Source organism: Polistes dominula, unplaced genomic scaffold (assembly GCF_049000335.1).
Source record: "Polistes dominula isolate Pdom_NZ unplaced genomic scaffold, Pdom_raw_medaka contig_23, whole genome shotgun sequence".
NCBI classification, from domain to species: Eukaryota; Metazoa; Arthropoda; class Insecta; order Hymenoptera; family Vespidae; genus Polistes; species Polistes dominula.
The window spans coordinates 1,471,107-1,491,666 of NW_028300963.1; the positions used below are offsets into that span (position 1 = coordinate 1,471,107).

A 20,560-nucleotide genomic window follows, 5' to 3' on the forward strand; every position below is an offset into this window, starting at 1 on the left:
GATAATTATAAACAATTTGTTATCTAATCAATTATACATACACCGAAAAATCAAACGATAAAAGACATGTCAATTGCATTCCATTTTGAATTTGTTTTTTTTTTTTTTTTTTCTTAAGAACGCGATTTAACAATTGTATATAATTTAACAATTTATGCATGAAATATTTTACACATTGATGATATTAAAAAAAAACAAAAAAAAAAACAAAAAAAGATTTCTATTTTTATGAGACATGAATTTTTCTGATCTTTTGTTTTTCCTAGGATAAATGAAAAATAATAGAATAAATGATTGATCTATGATGAATATCGATGTAATAAACTTATAGACAAAAAATTCACACGCTTATATTAATTATTGATTATTAATTATCGATGTATAATAATAATTAATCATTATATTAAAATTCGTGATAATATTGTAATATTTGAATGCATCATCATAAGTGATAACGAGTAAACAAAAAAAAAAGAAATGATATCATTTTCTTTTACGACATAACAAAAGTTATAACATTTTCCATATAGCGATAAAAAAATACTCTATTTACCAGATCGTCCAATATTTTTTTTACATATTATTACGTTACGTTATTCTTATTATTATTAATTTAACGTAAAAGTCAATTAAAATGAATTTAGACGTGCATTTGTGTATATAATGAAATATCTTTCATTTCTTCGTTTGAAATTTGAAAAAAATACGATTGGATAAATCTTAATTATTATCCGATGTTTAATCAATAATTAAAACGTTTAACATACACAAAAATATAATAATAATAATAATAATAATAGTAATAATAATGATTTTCTATGTAACAAAAAATTATAGAAAAGAAAAGTACATTTTGTAGATTGAGAAAAATAGAAAAATAATTTTGAACAAATGAAATATTATTCATCTACAATTCAATATACAAATGTTCTCTATTATCTTTTATATTTTTATATAAAAATATTTGTTATATTATAATTAATAATGATAATAATAATAATAATAATAATAATTGATATTGTCTATGTAACAAAAACTCATAGAAAAAGAAAAGCACATGTTGTAGATTGAGAAAAATAGAAAAATAATTTTGAACAAATTGAAATATTATTCATCAACAATTCAATATACAAATGTTCTCTATTATCTTTTATATTTTGATATAAAAATATTTTTTATGTTACAATTAATAATAATAATAAATATAATAATTATAAATTAATAAAAATAAATATATAACAGTTAGAAAATTTGTATATAAAAAAAATATAAAAGATAATAGAAATTTTTAAATTAATTTCTCATTTTACAATTTTCCATTACATATCTTTTTTTATATTTTTCTATTATCTTTTCTACTAATTGGTAGTAACGCGTAATTTATAAAAAAAATAAAAATAAAAATAAAAATAAAAATAAAAAGAATCATGAGAGAGAGAATGAGAGACACAGATTATTAATAAATAGAAATAAATAGGATAGACAAATAATTAGATTAAATAGTTTAGATATAAAGATAAAAATAAAAAATAAAAAAAAATAAAAATAATATACGTCTCATAAGCGATATATTTTTCCAAATATTTGTCTAGACTAGGACTAGACAAGTTTGTAGGAAAATTTTCTACGAAATAGGAGACGATTGATCATGAAATTTTAACGAAGACTGCTTCGTTTTACAAAATCTAATCGTATTCGGATGAAATTATCGCATTTTCGTTATAATTCGTTTGGAGTAAGCGAACGAAAAGAAGGGGGAAGGGAAAGGGAGGGATGAGGTGAGGGGGGAGGGGAGGGGGGTTAAGAGGAGGGAAAAAAATATTCGAAGAAGAATTGTATTTAAAATACACTCTATCTCATACTTTATCATCCAACATCCTCTTTTCCACCCACTACACACCTCTTCTTCCTCAGAGAGACCACCACCACCCTTCAACCACCCCTAAATTCACAATTTATTTGTAATTTATCCAGTTAAACGAAAACTTTCTAAGGATAGAAAGAAGATTATTATAGGGAACCTTTTTCTATCTTTGTTACACTACTTATACACGCATATGTGTAAATATACATGGCCGTGCGCGTATATACCAGCGTATTTCCAATGAATTGTATTAATCATCAAATTGAAGGAGGCTTAATTAAACTCAATAACTTAACTATTAAATAATCGCTGTGAATTAAGGCCATTCGTGCCATACTGGGTGCTGCTCTCGATATAAATGATCACGATGTGTGTGTGTGTGTATGTGTGTGTGTGTAAGTACGTAAGTACTTATATATAATGATTGTAAACGTTTGTCTGATTCTATATGTGTTTGTGTTTTATTGTATATGAAAGACTATGTATATGAAGTATGCGAATAATTATTATTATTATTATTATTATTATTATTATTATTTCAATTATTACTATTATGTATGAGTATCGTTCGATTCATTTCAAACTTCCGGAAGATACACTAACGTTCATTTTTTCGCAAATTGATAATTCAAGTTGACCGAAGAAAAATTGTTTTTTCTTCTTTTTTTCTTCTTTCTCTTCTTCTTCTTCTTTTTTATTTTTTTTTTCTTCTTCATCCTCTCTATTTTATTTTAATTCTTTTTCTTTTTTATTTTATTTTATTTTTTTTTTTTTTTCATCTTTTTTGTAATATTCGTCTCTTGACAAGAAATTAACGAAGGACAGGGTGATGAATGGTTTTTAATATTTAAACTGTGTCCTCTTCCAATATTAATCTTGATTTTAAACTCGTTTATATTAAAATTAAGCGAATAATTCGAATAAATGTCGAGTTAGTGTAAGAGAGAGAGAGAAAGAGGTAAGAGAGAAAGAAAGAAAGAATGAAAGAAAAAAATGAAAAGAGAAGAAAAGCCCGAAACGACTTCGAATTTTCGTAGGCAATGTTGGTAAAAGTTATGATGCAATAATTAAAATAATTACGATAGTCCAATTAATATTTAATGTTAAGTAATCATTATTATTATTATTATTATTATTATTATTATTATTATTATTATTATTATTATTATTATTATTATTATTATTATTTTATTTTTACTATTATACATTTTACTATTACCGATTATAATTATTAATATTAATATTAATATTAAATATTATTATTATTATTATTATTATTATTATTATTATTATTATTATAAGTTTCCTCTCTTTTTTTCTTATCATTTCTTTATAAAAGATTGCGCTTTGTTTTTTGTAATAAATGAAAAACGCAACTTTTGTAAAACGATTGTATAAACTACGACAATACAATCGATAAATTATGTAATAATAATTATAACGAGTTATATTATAATAATTCCTAAAAAAAAAGAAAAAAAGCACCCTTGCACAAAACTATTTTCTATTTTCTATCTTTTTCTTTTTTTTTTTTTTTTTTTTAAGAATTGTTTTCTCATTTTACAGGCAAATCTACAAACAATGTAAAAGGTATACAAAAAAAAAAAAAAAAGCGAGAGAAAGAGAAGCATACATACATACATCGGGATCGTGGCGAAAAAGTATCGACTATTAATTGAAAAAAAAAAAAAAAGAAAAAGAGAAAAAAAAATTGAAAAAAAAAAAAAAACGAAACAAAATTATATTTATAAAAAAAAAAAAAAAAATTAAAAAAACAAAATAGAAAAGAAAAGAAAAAGGGGGGGGAAAATAAAAAAAGGAAATAACCAACGTCGGTTTTTTTCCACGTCGTCGTTTCTATTGACGTGTGCGCGGGCGTTAATTTTTTATGTATTTATATATATATATATACATATAAATTTTTTTTTTCTATTTTCTTTTTTGTTTTTTTATTTTGTCTTTTGTTTCGAGCATAAACGAGAACACGCGTAGAAATTAATACGTAACAACAAAAAGAGAAGAGGGTGAGGGTGAGAGTGAGTGAATGAGTGAGTGAGTGAGTGAGTGAGTCAGTGAGTGAGTGAGAGAAAGAGAAAAGAAAAGGAACAAAAAAAAATGCACAAATAAAGAGAACGAAAAATTCCGAAATTAAATCGGAATTTTTTAAAACGTTTCGCTACTCTCTGTGTATGTATGTATGTGTGTGTGTGTGGGTATGGTGGTAATACCATTTGTAGAGTACTATAGTATCTCTGTATATATATATATATGTATCTATGCGGTGTTTTTTTATACATATACGTACACGTATATAACACATACTCACGTGTACGCATATGTATATGTATGTACACATTTATTTGGCGTTTACAAAAAACCATTGACTAATTGTTTTCTCTCTGTTTTTTTTTTCCACGGGGGGACGTTAACTAGCAGACAGTTACCAGTATCAACTGCAGTCGATGTGGCAAAAATGTTGGAACACCAATCAGAGCTTGGTCCACAATCTACGCTTCCGTGAACGTGGCCCATTGAAATCCTGGAGACCGGAAACGATGGCGGAAGCGATCTTCAGTGTTCTCAAGGAAGGATTATCATTGAGTCAAGCAGCGAGGCAAGTTTCAATTTGTCTTTATTTCTTTTGAAATACAGGTAACCCTCCTATAACACGGTATATAGGTTTCCCAGAAAATAACGTGTTGTATGAGACCAAAAGCCAGTACAAAAAAGGGGGGTTAGAAGACTGAAGGGGGTTAGAAATACTTTTCGCAACATTGTATCTTTAAAACGGCAAGCCTTGCCACGGCTGTAAAAGTACAGTGTTGTACAAAGGTTTTTTTTGAAAGGAAACCCTGTTATAGGATGCCGTGTTGTAGGAGGGTTACCTGTATGTTCATTTGATAGAAAGAAACAATAAATTGATTTCTACACACGGTTTATGTTAAATATTTTCTTAGAAAATGTCTTCTGACACACTGACCCATTTAATTTCTTCGAAAAGTTATGGCAAACGCTGACCTCTATAATATTTTAGAATACAAATATTCTTACTCGTAACACCGTAGTAAAAAAAGGAAGAAAAAACAAAAAAAGAAAACGGTAAACAAGTAACGAAGAAAGAGTCCAAGAGAGAAAGAAGTTTTATGTCCTCTTCTTGTACACGTACACACACCTATGTGTGTAATATGTCCCTTGAATTCCAAACAACTTATGTTTTCTCTCCTTCTCTCTTTCTCTCGTATAATACAAATTCGAAACTGAGAAATTTGTTGAGGAAAAAAGAAAACAAAAAATATAGTTTTGCCAGAACGACTTCGTACATATTACATATTACCATATCTATCTCCGTGTGTATATGTGGGTGTGTGCCTGTATACACATATGTCATTTCTTGGAATTAACTGCTTCAAAGTAGGTTAGTTGAATTCATAAAAATGAATGATCGATCATGAGAATATATAACATATGTATATGTATGTATATATCTGGTGTATGTATGTATGTGTTATGTAGTTACTTTTTTAACATAAAGTCGTAGATATTTGAATTAATGATATCTTCGATTTCATAGTTTCTTTTTTTTTTCTTTGTCTTCTATCTCTCCTTAAATTAACAGTTCTTTTATGAGCAATCATTTAGTAATAATAATTTGTTAACAATAAACCAATATAGGATTTTTTTAAGCACGATTAACGTTCGATATAATAATAATAATAATAATAATAATAATAATAATATTTATTGAATAATATTTTTTATTTTCGCAGAAAATACGACATCCCTTATCCGACATTTGTACTGTACGCGAACAGAGTTCACAACATGTTGGGTCCTAGTGCCGATGGAGGAGCCGGTGAGTGTTTGTTAACCCTTTTTAAATTATTCTTACGAGTCACTTCATCATTTTTTGATCTGCAATAAATCGTTGGTCTTTGTTTGTTTTTTCTTGGATTCTAATCAACATAGATTTGCGGCCAAAGGGCAGAGGACGACCCCAAAGGATTTTACTCGGCGTTTGGCCGGACGAACACATTCGTGGTGTAATACGAGCAGTTGTCTTTAGAGACGGTCATTCCCCTCATATTGTTAAGGAAGAACCAGCTACGATGTATCCGACTTTGGCGAATTATGCAGCTTGCAATGGACCGGAAGGTGCAGTCAGTCCTGGGGCTGCTGCCGCTGCGGCGGTGGCTGCTGTTGCTCAAGGTATTTTATTTGGAATATATTGGGTTGGCAAGAAAGTCATTTCGTCAGCGTTATGTTTGTTTCGTTATTCTTTTGTTAATGTTAGAATTTTGTTCTTTTGAGGTTTGGTAGTTGACACTTTTAGGTTGCTGTAGAAACAAATTCCGCGTGTAATTTAAAATAAACGTACAAATAAACAATTGTGTTTTATTTTACACTAGAAAACCTAAATTACTTTCTTGTCAAGCCAATATTTTCTCTTCGATGAATATATCATGAATTGATATGTTAATGATATAATTAATTGATTATTTTCAGGTCTAAGGCATCAAATGTGTAGCATGGTAGCAGCAGCCCACTCGCAGCACGATATGATGGCGACGAACCTATCGACGAGTTTATCGACGAGTCTTTCGTCGAATTTGCAAGCGGCGATGCAGGCGAGTCAACATCACAACAACAACAACGCGAGTATTCTCGGTAACAACGGAGGTGGAATGATGGGTTGCGGAGGTGGTAACAATTCCGGCAACTCACCTTTGAATTTAGGCCTGGCGAGTCCAGGTTCAGGTGGTCCACCGGAAAGTCCAATGGAAAGTCCATTAGCGAGTCCATTGGGTCCATTGATGGATCCTGGGCATATACCGGGAAGCGTAGAAGTTGGTATCGGTGTAAGTGGTATGACGTATAAACCAGCACGAAGCTTTGTCAGTCCCAGACCGGAGACTCTTTTTCAAGAGGACATTGCCGACCTTGTTAAAAGTCCCCACAGTCTCAAGGACAAGGACAAGATACCTGTCAAGTTGGAACCCCTAACTGACTCTCGTTGCGAATAGTATGCGACGATTTACGACTCTTTGAGAAAGAGCGAATGAGCAAAGCATCTAAGAAACGAGTGTAAAAGAAACAAAAGGATAGGGAGAGAGGGAGGGAGAGATTTAGGGGGGTAGGGCTAGAGTAAAGAGGATGAAGAGATGAGGAAGAAGATGATGAAGGTGAAGAAAAAGTTAGGGGAGAAAGTGAAAGAAAGAGAGTAGGCTTTTTCTGTCCGTCGAGACGAGAAAGAGATATAGAAGAAAGTGTGAGAAAGGAAGATATATATATTAAGAAAAAGAAAGAGTTAGAGAAAGAAAAAGAAAAAAAGGTTGAAAGTGACGACGATTTTCCGTTCGACGGACCACAAGACGCTCTCTCATCTTTCGGTACTCCGGGATTTCTCGAAGAACACTTTGAGGTTCAAATAGGAGAAGAAGAAAGTTGGAGGAGAAAGAGGGAGAATAAAGAAGCGATCTTCTTGTAGAAAAAAAAAGAAGAGATGGAGACGACTCTCGAATGAGAGAGAAAAAGATAAAATATAGAGCAGCTCGCAATGAGAGAAAGAGAGAGAATGTGAGTGAATGAATGAGTGTATTAAGGGAGAAAGAGGATTATAAAATTCGTGCGAGGACTTTTCTACGAATATTGTCGAGTATCGACGAGAGCCTTGTTCGTCGTGGGTTTTTTTTCGCCGCTAGAACGCCACGTACAAACACTATGCGTTTAATCTCGCCCCCATTACGGTGAGTTCTACGTGAATAATAAAGTTATTAAAAATGAGAAGTAGAAGAAGAAGAAGAAGAAGAAGAAGAAGATAAAGAAGAAGAAGATGAAGAAGATGAAGCAAAAAAAGAAAAGGAAGAATGATTAAAGTCGCGTTGCGTACTTGTAAAAGAAGAAGAAATTATTTCTAGGAGACGAGGAAGAGAAAAAATTTCGTGAATAAGTTAGAAGAAGAGGGGAAGAGAAAGAAGAAGAGGAGGAGGAGGAAGAAGAAGAAGAAGAAGAAGAAGAAGAAGAAGAAAGGGGGAGAGACTTAGAATCAAAAAAAGATGAAGCGGACGACGAGAAGATAATAATAAGAAAAATGTAGGAAAAAGCGAAGTAGAGAAAGCGAGAGAGAGAGAGAAAGAAAAAATTAGAGTGAATGTGTGTGAAAGAGAGATAATAGAAAAAAAAAAACAAAAAAAAAAAATAACTACTATCGTGAAAAGCAGGAGTCGTCGTTCAAAAGCTGCGTCGTCGATCGTCGCCAAATATTTTTTTTTTGTCCTCTTCGTAGTCGTCGTCGTCGTCGTCGTCGTCGTCGTCGTCGTTTTCGTCGTCTTCGTCGTCAACGAAAAGCGAGTCGGCGATGATCGGCGACGAAATATTATCACACACTCGATTTGCTTCCAGAAAAAAAAAAGAGAGAGAGAGAGAGAGATAGCAAGAGTGAGAACGAAAGAATGCGAAAAAAGAAAGAAAAATAGTAAAAAAGATAGAAAAAAAGATAGAAAGAAAGAAAAAAAATAAAATAATAAAGGATCGTAGCCCAGCCACCCATCATCACCACCCACCACAATCACCAGCTACTCACACTTCGACAAAAAAATAAAAATATAAAATAAACAACAATAACAATAACAATGCATCATCATCAGGAACATTTAACAGAACACAAATTGCATATACATTAATAACCAAAATTATAAATGCATAAACAAATATACAGATACATACATAAACGTACATGTATAATACAAACTTCTTTTTCAAAGAACATTAGGCACATGATGAAACAAAAATTCGATGAAAAATGCATGTCGTCTTGCACGCACCGGTTTCATATCGTGCGTGTTGTATGCTCCTTTCTTTTTATTTAGAATTTTATTTCTAGTTTTTTATTCTTTTTCAAAAAAAAAAAAAAAAAAAGAACACGTGACGAAGAAGTTTGTAACAATCATACAATCAATTAGCGAGGAAGAGAAAGAATATACACGGAAGATGCACTCCTCTAGTGTGTACACGCGTGTGCGTTAAATCGTGCATACATATTTATATTGCATTAGCGTATAATACGTGTCTCTTCTTCTTCTTTAATTCAAAAATGAATAAATAATTTAACACTTTACGAACACTTATTAACATTACTACCACTCACTCTACTCGCTATAAAAACTACACATACACACACACACACACACACACACACACATACACACATTCACGAGTCATAATCATACCCCTGAAAAAAAAAAAAAATAATAAAAATACACCGCATAAGTATACCAAATTTATACCTACGCTAACGATAATTGTATATGACGATAAAATAGTAGCTGTACTTTTAATGCCAAATGTATAAATTAATTAATGATTATTCGTAAAATAAAAAAAAAAATAAATAAATGCGATTATTAATGAAATATAGTCGCGTCGTAATCGAAGATGATGTGAAAGTGATTTGTTACGACGACGAGGACGAGGACGACGACGAGGACGAGGACGAGGACGAGGACGACAACGAGGACGACGATGACCCGGCCTGCGGCTTTTTTTCGCGACCCAAAAGTAGTCTCACAGCCTCCGGATACACCAAGAGTCATACATACATTTTTAACATACACACGCACATACAAATACATAGAAGAATAAAAACATTGCATGTTAAAGAGAGAAAGAAATAGAAAGACGTATGATAAAGTTATGATTGCTCACTGCACTACTACTGAATTATGATGACACGTGGTGTATCGTTAAATCCTCATTCTCCTTCCTAACTACCCTTAATAACCCAACCCCCGAATCCTCAACCAATAGCCCAGCCCACATTTCTCGTTTGTCTCTTCTTCCTCTTCCACTTCGGTATTCGTCTTATTAATAAATTCTTATTTAACTCTTCCAAAAAACAAAAAAGGAAGTTGAAAGGATGATTAAAAGAAAATAACGAATTCTGGACAAAAGGTAATTTAAAAAAGATAAAGACAAGAAGTAGAAAAATAAACGACTTATACGCCACTTAAAACGATCATTTTTTTCATCAGTAAAATGCAGTGAGCAATTACGCTGATCTACATACACTCGAGTAATATATAATAATAATAAGAAGAAAAAACAAAGAAAGAGAGAAAATGTAAGGGAGAAAGAGAGTGAGAGAGAGAGAGAGAGAGAGAGAAAGAAAGAACGAATACACTCGTATACATTCATATATATATATATATATATAAACACATACACACTACACACAAATTAACACACAAGAAAAGATGTACAAAATTTCACCCTACGATTGTCTACCAAATAAAGCGAGAGAGAGAGAGAGAGTGAGAGAGAGAAAGAGAGAGAGAGAGAGAAAGAAAGAAAATGAAAGAGATAACAGATAAGGGAGTTAAATGAAAATTAGACAAAGTGGAAATAAAGAAAGACAGAGAAAAGGAGAGAATGTTAGAAAGAAAGACAGAAAGTCGACTAAAGTCTTTTTATGAACGACGAGTACACATTGGGACGAAACAAAATAAAAAAAAAAAAAAAAAATACTAATGATCGATGTACTTTATTAAGTGTAATTATTGCCTTCCTGCCATGTTTGGGGTATGCCAAGTATAAAAATTATAAGGTTAGAGATATTAGGGATGAGAACAAATGGGAGATGGTGACACAGGACCCGGTGAAAGAAAGAAAATAATAGAAAGAAAAATAAATTTGTATGAATTTGATAAATTAGAATGTGAGATAATAATAATGATCATGCTAATAATGATGATGATGATGATGATGATGATAATGTGTGTTGTATGAATCTTTTGATGATTTATTGTGTGTGTCTGTGTGTGTGTATGCGTGAATGTTAGAGAGAAAAAAATGATCTTTTAAAATTACGAATGAGAACAAGAGTGTATGAGAATGAATGAGAGAGAGAGAGAGAGAGAGAGAGAGAGAGAGAAAGAAATTAAAAGTGAAAGGAAAAAATGAAAGAGAAAGAAAGAGAGAAAGAAAGAGAGAGAGAGAGAGAAAATGGTGAATTCAATTTCGTCAAAAATATCGTGCTATTTTTCAAAATTTTACACTGCGTGACTTTTGCGAACGGGACCCCGAACCTCCTCGACAATCGAAGATAAATTTCGAGATTGTTTGTTACTAAAGCAGGTATAAAAGAATAAGTAGAAGAAAAAAAAAAAAAATCAAAGTTAAAATATCGTCTATCGAATAAGAAAATTTGATCGCGCTGAGAGAGTTATGAGAGATAAATCAATTTGGATTTGAAATTGCAATGTGGTATTGTAACTTGAAGATTAATGATAGAAGGAAAGATACAATGAAACATCTTGGAAAATTAGTTTTGTTTTTTTCCTATTTCTTTTCTTTTTTTTTCTTTTTTTTTTTTTTTATCAACGTGCAAAGAAAAATTAGTAAGGTGAACATTTGAAAAAGGAAAAGTAAGAATCGTTTTGTGAGTTTCATGAGTCCTCTCTCCGATATTCTCCTTTCGTATCGTTAACATATACTATATACTTATGATAAACAAAATTAACAAAAAAAAAAAAATATATATATATATATATATATATATATATATGTATATGATGTATTTATTATATACTCGAGGCCTTCGCCTAACGTTTTGAACTCGCGATCGCGTTCTTCGAGATAAGAAAGTTTTTCGTAAAAACAAAAAAAAACAAAAAATAACGGGGATGCATCAACCGATGGCCAATTCGTCGAACCAATAACATTTTTACTACGTGAATGTTTTAAACGAGCGTCAGAGTGTGACAAAAAGAAAGGGAAAGATTTTGGAATAATAAAAAAAAAAAAAGAAAAAAAAGAAAAAGAAAAAATAAATAAACGTCAAAAACTCTCAAAAGTGACCTTCGGTAAAAGATTTTTATGGTGTATTTTTTTCGGCCTTCACGTGTGGTGATAGAAAAAAAAAATGAAACACAGAAAAAGTATAGGTGTGACACGTAAAAAAAAAAATGAATATTATATATACAAACAAACATACATATATATATATATATTTACACACACACGCACGAACACACACACACAAACGTACACACATATTACGAAGGGACGTTTATTCCGTGGATTAAAAACGTTTGATCACAGTGCAACACCACGCGTTTTTATCATTGCATGGGGAAAATAATCTATCTGATAAAGTCACATTTCTAAGAATTGAATTAACTTTGAACAATATTTCGAAAAATAATCCTCCAAATGATTTATTTTATTCGGATAAGAAAAATTCTATTTCAATACATTTAAATGATGACGAGACGCCGCAACGCGTGAGATTGTTGCACGTGAATAACATTGTTCTATTAATTAAAACGTGCACGTAAATATAAATCTATCAGAAATTCTTCCATGCAATTACAGATAATTCCTATCGAAAAGAGCTGCAACGTTTGCGTTCACAGAAAGGTGGTGGGGTGGGGGGTGAGGGGGTTGTGGTCGTTGTAAACAACAAATTGATTGCATCAAAACAAAATGTTGTTTATCATCCCTCCCACCCCGTCCGCCTCCCATCCTCCCCCCGTTGCCATTTGTTCTCACTTTTCGACAAGAATATTTCTCGAAAAAGAAGAAGAGATAGCAGCCCCCGCGCCCGATCCAACCGTAAAACAAGCGCGCGCCTGGGGTTTTCATTCAAACGGTTTGTCCAAATAAACGGAAAAACGTTCTCTTCGTTCATTTCGGCCTCTTTCCATGTAGCTCTGACCGCTTCATTTTCGATTTCTACGAGAAATGGCCACCGTCGTATTATTCTCTGTCCGCGGGAGCACGCGAAAAGTTTTTTTTTTTTTTTTATTTCGAAGAACAATGGGGGCGAGTTTTTAAGGGACTTTACTACGACTTTAGGCTTAATGTGTTCAATAAGGAGAAAAATAAAAAAATAAAAATGGAGGATAGAGATGTAGGGAAAGAAAAGGAGGAGGAGGGAGAGGGGAAATGGCAAAATCAGCGGCGATGCCAAAGGACGAACGAGGGGAAAGGGAATGGGAGAGAGTGAGAGAGAGAGAGAAAAAATGCAAACGGGTAAAGGAAACGATGAGTGGTCGAGAAAGGGGAAAATATACACGTATATATATATATATACGTATAAAAATGTGTACAGTAATGTTCGTTCGTTCGAGTAGCACGCCGAGTATACGTTTTGAAAAAAAAAAAAAAAAAAAATATATATATATATATATATATATATATATATATATATATATATATATATATATATAAATAAAAGAACAGGAGAAATCGGTAAAACGAGAGGAACAAGAGTAAACGTGAGAGCGCAACAAAAAAAAGAAAATAAAAAGAGGGTGGGTTCGTAAGGGAAAGAGTGAATGAGTATGAAAGTGAGAGTATGTGAGAAAGAATGCGAATGAATGGACAAAAATAAAAGAAAGAAAGAAAGAGAGAGAGAATCGAAGAGGACGTGTTAAAATTAAATATTGTATAAAAAAAAAAGTAGTAAGTGCCTTCCAAAGAAAAAAAAAAAAAAAATTAAAAAGATATTTAAAGTGTCCCGTAGACCGCGACCAGTTGTAAATGATGATGATAATGATGATGATGATGATAATGAACAAAAAAAAAAAAGTAATGTCATTCGAAATTTCGCGTCATTGTAAAAAATGAAATCATTGGTGGGCTTAAGAAAGATAAAAAAAAAAAAAGAGAGAGAGAGAGAAGAGCAACTTAATAAAAGAACGTATGAGACAAAGAAAAGAGAGAAATAAATTTACAAAAGAATAAATAAAACGTTCGTAAGGATATTGCGTAAAAAAAAAAAAAAAAGAGGAAAAAAAAATGAGAAAATTATAAATTAAAAAAAAAAAAAAAAGAAAGAAGAAATTATATAACATGAAGAAACATATGACGCGTCTTTCTTCTTTTCTTTTTTAGTTCCTGTTTCGAAAAAAAAAAAAGAAAAAAAAAACAGTGAAATGAAATGAAATGAAATGAAAAAAAAAAAAAAAACAAAAAAACGTCGTCCGTTTCTGCTGCTCCCGCGCACGTTTTTTTCTTTTTTTTTTTTTTTTTCAAAATCTTGAACTAGAACGAATAAAGGAACTATGAAAGAGAAAGAAAGAGAAAATGAGACAGGAAGAATGAGATAAAGAGAAATGTAACGAACGACAGAATCAAATAAGAGACTGAGACACTTTACAAAATTGTTATTTCGTACTTACGCGAAGATTATAAAAAAAAATTAAAAAAATAAAAATTAAAAGACAAAAAAAAAAAAAAGAATTAAATAAATAAATGGGGGACTTTTCCCTGGCCCAGGTAAATTTAGGATTTTCGCGCGATAAGTTGTGGAGGGTGAGAGGGAATGGAAGAAAAGTTGATATGGGAGATTTAAAAAAAAAAAATAATAATAAAACGGGGAGGGGGAATGGGGATTTAAGAAACAAAAATTAAGTCGACTAAAAATTAATTAATTAATTAAATAAATAAATAAATACAACAAAGAAAAATAGAAACAAAGAAGAAGAAAGAATGAAAAACTTTATGAGAAAAAAAAACAACAACAACAACAACAAAAACAAATACGATGTAGAAAATAAAAAAAATAAAAAAAAAAAAGTAAGCGCGTACGCAATATGTTTATGAATGCAATTTTAGATAAGTGTGTGAGTGCATGATTAGAATGTTGAAACGAACGAATGTCCCGTTAACTCTGCTACGAAGCGTAAAAAGAAAATACAAAAAATAAAATTAATAAAATGATAAATAAATAAATAAATAAATAAGACGAATAGATGAAAGAAAGAGAGAGAGAGAGAGAGAGAGAGAGAGAGAGAGAGAGAAAATAAGCAAGACCCGACAAAATTTCTGTTTAGGAACAATCCACACCGGTAATACCCTGAATGGCATGTTCACGAAAAAGAAAGAAAAAAGAACTTTTTTTTTTTTATTTTTTTCCTATTTTATTTTTCTTCGAAGAAATCTGGGCCGTTATTGGAAGAAAGGAAGGAAGTATAGGCATATTAATTAAGAAAATAATTAAAACAAAATAGTAAGAAAGAAAGAAATCAAGAGAGAGAACAAGAAAAAGTATAGTCAGATAGATTTGAAAGAGAGAGAGAGAGAGAGATAAAGAGAGAAAGAGAGAGAGAGAGAGAGAACGGATATTTCGAGAAAAAAGAAAAAAAGATTAAAAAAAAAGTAAAAAAATAACCTTTCGTTTCCACGTTTTTGATATACTTAATATCTGTGAAAGAAAAGAAGAAGAAGAAGAAGAAGAAGAAGAAGAAGAAGATGAAGAAAAAGAAAAATGGAGGAGAAGAAAAAAGATTACCTATATTGCATATTTAAGATATAAGTGAACAAAAAAAGCATCCAATACGCTATTGATATAGAACACAAAGTGAATATATATATATATATATATGAGAAAAAATATATTATATATAAATATATATATATATATAAAAATTGATATATATTGACGCTGTAGGATTAACTCGCTGGGCGCATATTTTGCCTCCGACAACCAACCAACAACAACAACAACAACAATAACAACAACAATCAATAACAACAACACTAATAACACACACACATATACATATGCACACACATACACAAACAATAAGAAAAGGAGGAAGAAAAAGTAAAGAAAATAAATAAAAAAAGAAAAAAAATAATAAGAAAAGAAATAGGGGAGGGTAAGAGGGGAGAGGAGGGAAGGGGTGGGGGGGGGGGGTAGGGAGTGAATAGACGATACCCGCGTTTAACCAATTTTCCAAGGATCGTCCCTGACGTGGACGAGAAACACAACAAATTTTTCACGGTGGGTCGTTCGTGTGTGTTGCATTTTAGATAAGCGTAAAAAAAAAAAAAAGAAAGATGATTTTAAAGAAAGAAAGAAAGAAAGAGAGAGAGAGAGTGAGAGAAAAAAAAAGGATAAAGGGAAATAAAAAGACCCCCCGCCCCATAAAAAATGATAAGAAGCAACCGTAGCTTGTAGTTATATTTATCCGAAACGATACTCTCACACGGGAACGGATGTGCGTGACGGTAAATGGTATTTGAAAGAAAGAAAGAAAGGAAGAAAGGAATGGAATGGAATGGAATGGAATGGAATGGAATGAAATGAAAAAGATAAAGTAAGAGAAAGATAAAGATAGAAAATAAGAAAGAAAAAACGGTGCGCGAATCCATCTTGATTCGCACCGGGGTATAGTCGTTTTAGAAAAGTATACGACCGTTTCATTCTAGTTATCCGAGAGCGACTACGAATATGCAGAAATATACATGCGTATTATACAACTCACTCAGTCACTACTCACTCATTTATACATATACATAAACATACATACATACATACATACATACATACACGTTCGCGCAAACATCTACACATAAGTATGTATTATCGTCCTATAAGAATGAATCGTTTTGAAAAGGGTTGAAAAGAGTCTAACTCTTTTTCAACTCCCCCTAATCCCCTCCTAACCCTGTTGATCCTATTCTATTTTATTATTTTTTTTTGTCTTTGTTTCTTCTTCTTTTTCTGTTTTATTATTATTATTACTATTATTATTATTATTATTATTATTACTTCGATGTGTAATATATTGTTTTTTTTGTTTATTTTTCTCGATTATTTTCTTTTGAAAAGGATTGTGTAATTACTTTCTTTTGTATAATATATAAATAACGACTCTCTCTCCACTATAATCACAATTATCGAATCATCGCTGTTCGTGTGACGCTGAAATAAAATTTCAAAAATAAGAGACAAGTAAATAATAAAAGGAAAAAAAAAAAAAAGTAAATTACGTAGGAGTTCTTTAATAAAAAGTCTGCGAATCCTTCTTTTAAACAAATAGAACAAAGTGATTTTCGTTTATTATTTTTTCTCTCCTATAATCTCGCACGTATCTTCTTCTAGTTTTGAGAAAAAAAGAAAAGAAATGATTTATTAATTGATCTTTGTTTTTTTTTTCTTTTATATATATATATATATATATACAACAACACATGCTTCCCCCCTCCTGTATCTCCTCATCTCTAATTACACCGTCGATCGTAAGGTATTAAAAAATAAAACCAAAAAGAAATCATAGTAAAAATGATGACACATTATTTGATTTGATGACCGCCCTCTCCCTAATCATCGTCCATCTTGGTTTTTCATTTTTACTATAGCTTCGAGCCGTAAAAAAACATAATATACCTTGTGTTTGTAAAGAAAAAAATAAAATAAAATAAAATAAAATAAAATAAAATAATAACCTTCACGCAGGATATGAAAGAAAGAAAATATGTTAATGAATTTAAAGTTCATAATGATAACGAAAAGTAAAAGTAAAAGAAAAAGAAAAGAAAATGCGATATGTATTATATATTGTAATAATATGTATAAGTATTTTCTTTTCTAATCCGCACAAAAAAGAGAGAGAGAGAGAGAGAGAGAGAGAGAGGGCAAGAAAGAGTGCGTGTGTGTGAATGTAAAATGGATAGAAATAGAATGTCTCTCATGCGTTTTGATGTAGTATATACCGGAAACGATGTAATATGCGAAAACGATCATAAAGAAACATAAGATTTAAGTTAGGGATAATGTAAACAAAAATCATGGGAAAAAAGATTTTCAACTTATAAACAAAAAAAGTCGAGTCTCTGGATACGAGAGAGCGAGAGTGAGAGCGAGAGAGAGAGAGAGAGAGAGAGAGAGAAAGAGAGATAGGTGAAAAGTCAGCCACCTTTATTGTACATTGTTAAAGTTTCTTTCCGATAAACCTGCGTGATCCCGAATACATACATCCATAACATACATATATAAAATGTACGAAATATGCTGCTGCGATTCCGCTTCTCTACGATAGTAGAATTTCAAATACCGAGTAAATTAAATATATAGATGACATCCTAATTTATATCGAAGACAAAGTCAAAAAAGAATGAAATAAAATAAAATAAAATAAAATAAAATAAAAATAAAATTAAAAATAGTAGGAAAAAAAAAGATGATAATGATGATAACGAAGTAGACGAAGAAAATGAAGATATAATGACGTCGACGATGATGATGATGTTGATGATGATGATGATGATGATGATAAAAAAACAAAAAAGAAAAAGTCATTATGAAACTATTAATCGAGACATAGAGGGGCGCACGTTTTTTTAAACAATAATTATTTAATCGCACACGACTTGACACATAGAAGAACATGTATACACGTACACGATCAGGGACATATATGAACTCGAATATACATGCGCATGTTACACACATACACTCGCAATCATACAGGAGAGACACTCACGCCGACATAATGTACATTTATACTAATGAGAAAGAAGGAAAGAAAGAAAGATAGGAAAAGGAAGAAAAAAGAAAAAAATTAATAAATAAATAACACACAGATATGCAGAATGCAATGTCAGCGGTCATACAGGATTGTGTTTACTGTAAATAGAGAGAATGCAGCACTGTACGTCAAAGTTTATCGTTATTATTATTATTATTATTATATTATTATTATTATATTATTTGTTATATTATAATTATTATTATTATTATTGCTATTATTATTATTATTATATTATTATATTATTATTATTATTACTATCATCAACATCGCGTGTAACATATTTATTTCAACAAGTACTCTGATCGTTGATATCTTTTATAAACTATATATAGTTTAATGTTCAAGGCTCTTCGTTCATTCGAATTATTCGTTGATGTGTTGTGAAATCGGTACGTTAATTAATTATGTCCGACATAGTAACCCAACGATCGACACGAGAGAAACAAAAAGAAAGAGATAGAAATAGAGATAGAGAGAAAGAAAGAGAGAGAGAGAGATACATATATATATATATAAATATATACATACAATATATGCAAGTATCTTTTCTAGTCGGCTAAAATAATTATTCTTTTCTTTTTTTTTTTTGATGATGATGATGATTATTATTATTATTATTATTATTATTACTATTATTATTATAATTATTAATATTATTATTTTATTATTATTATTATATTATTATTATTATTTTTTAAGAACGCAAACACGTTATACTATTCTTTACGATATGCAAATTATGAGCAAGAAGAACGAAAAACTGAATAAAATAAACCACATGCATACACATGCAAACATATATATATATATATATATATATATATATATATGTATACGAAATTCTTTTAAGAACAAATATCTACAATTGAATATAATTTCATAATGTATATGTGTACATGTATATTCGGTGGCAGTATAATTTCGATTGAATTATTGAAAAGAAATTTGAATCGATTTAATTTCGACGTACGATATTTAACTTCTGTATTTCTTTTTTTTATTATTTTGTTTCCTTCCTCTTGCTCTTGATCGCACGAAAGAACAATTGCATTTATTATTTAGTATCCTTCAATCTAATTTAACTATTAAAATGCTATGACGTCATTGTATATACATACACACATACGTATTTTTCCGATATTATATATATATATATAATATCGGAATAAATATATATAAATATAATATGTATGCGTGTATATAAATGGAACGGATTTGTTTGTGAGAAGAGAGAAAGAATAATAATAAAAAAAAAAAAAGGAAGAATAAAAATAAAAGAAACGAATAGTTAGATTTAAAAAAAAAAGAAACAAAAATGCGCTAAACAGCCGACCGAATTTTTTATCTATCTTTGTCTCTGTCTGTCTCTGTCTCTCTCTCTCTCTCTCTCTCTCTCTCTATCTATCTATCAATCTATCTATGTATCTCTCTCTCTCTCTTTTTCTCTCTAGATATAGATATAGATATATCTTTCTCTTGAAAATTTTGTTTAAAAGAAAAATGGGAACGTGTTAAATCTCAAGACTCGACGTTTAACTCTTTTTCATTCTTCTTTTTCTTCTTCTTCTTCTTCATCTTCATCTTCATCTTCTTCTTCTTCTTCTTCTTCTTCTTCTTCTTCTTCTTCCGTTTATCTTCTGAAATATTTTGTTTTTTGTAATATTTATCTTTTACTCCTTGCGTTTTATATAGTCATACACACACCATACACACATACATATATATATACATGATACAAATACAACATACGTGCAACATGCATGCGAATATACATACATACATACATATACACACAGGACATACACAGCTGCAAAGGAAAAAGAACCGTCACTCATTGTAGGCCCTCTTTTATTTATTACAGATTAGCTAGTAAGATGACGTTCTACCGAAATATGATATACTTATAAATACACCCTATATATAGTGGAGTAAGCGTTACATTACCTACCTACCTAACCTATCCGTACTTAACGGAAGGACAGACAGATGAATCACGCAATCATACATTTAAGTTGCTACTTGGCACGTATACCTAAGTAATATACTAACATAAACAGTATGCAATAACAAATAAATATGAGAAACGAATTGCTTGCTTGCTTCCTTGCTATCGTCTTCCATTTCTTATATTATCCTAATATCCTATTATTATCCTACCTATTTAATTATAACATAAATTAAATAGACAAGATTATTATTATTATTATTATTATTATTATCCATTCAAAAATTAACTTGATATATATCATTACTTTTTTATATTATTAAATTAATTCAAGATCAATGACTAATATTTTATATCATTATGTTTAAGGAATGATCGATACAAAAGAAAATAAAATTAAAATTTCTTTTTTTTTTTTTATTGTTACTATTA

The 20,560-nt window shown here is 30.4% G+C and overlaps 1 protein-coding gene across 3 annotated transcripts in view; it reads left to right on the forward strand.

The window, feature by feature from the left end:
• Positions 1–11,689, forward strand: part of LOC107065297 (protein bric-a-brac 1) — a 315,949-nt gene extending 304,260 nt beyond the window's left edge. For 2 of the 3 annotated variants that reach the window (XM_089172673.1, XM_015318863.2), the window contains 4 exons: positions 4,298–4,478; positions 5,632–5,717; positions 5,831–6,070; positions 6,368–11,689. In XM_089172673.1, coding sequence (XP_089028799.1) covers positions 4,298–4,478; positions 5,632–5,717; positions 5,831–6,070; positions 6,368–6,885 — 1,025 coding nt within the window. In that variant the 3' untranslated portion in view covers positions 6,886–11,689. The remainder of the gene's footprint in view (positions 1–4,297; positions 4,479–5,631; positions 5,718–5,830; positions 6,071–6,367) is intronic. The other variant, XM_015318864.2, reaches the window with a different exon arrangement.
• The last annotated feature ends 8,871 nt before the right edge of the window (positions 11,690–20,560 follow it).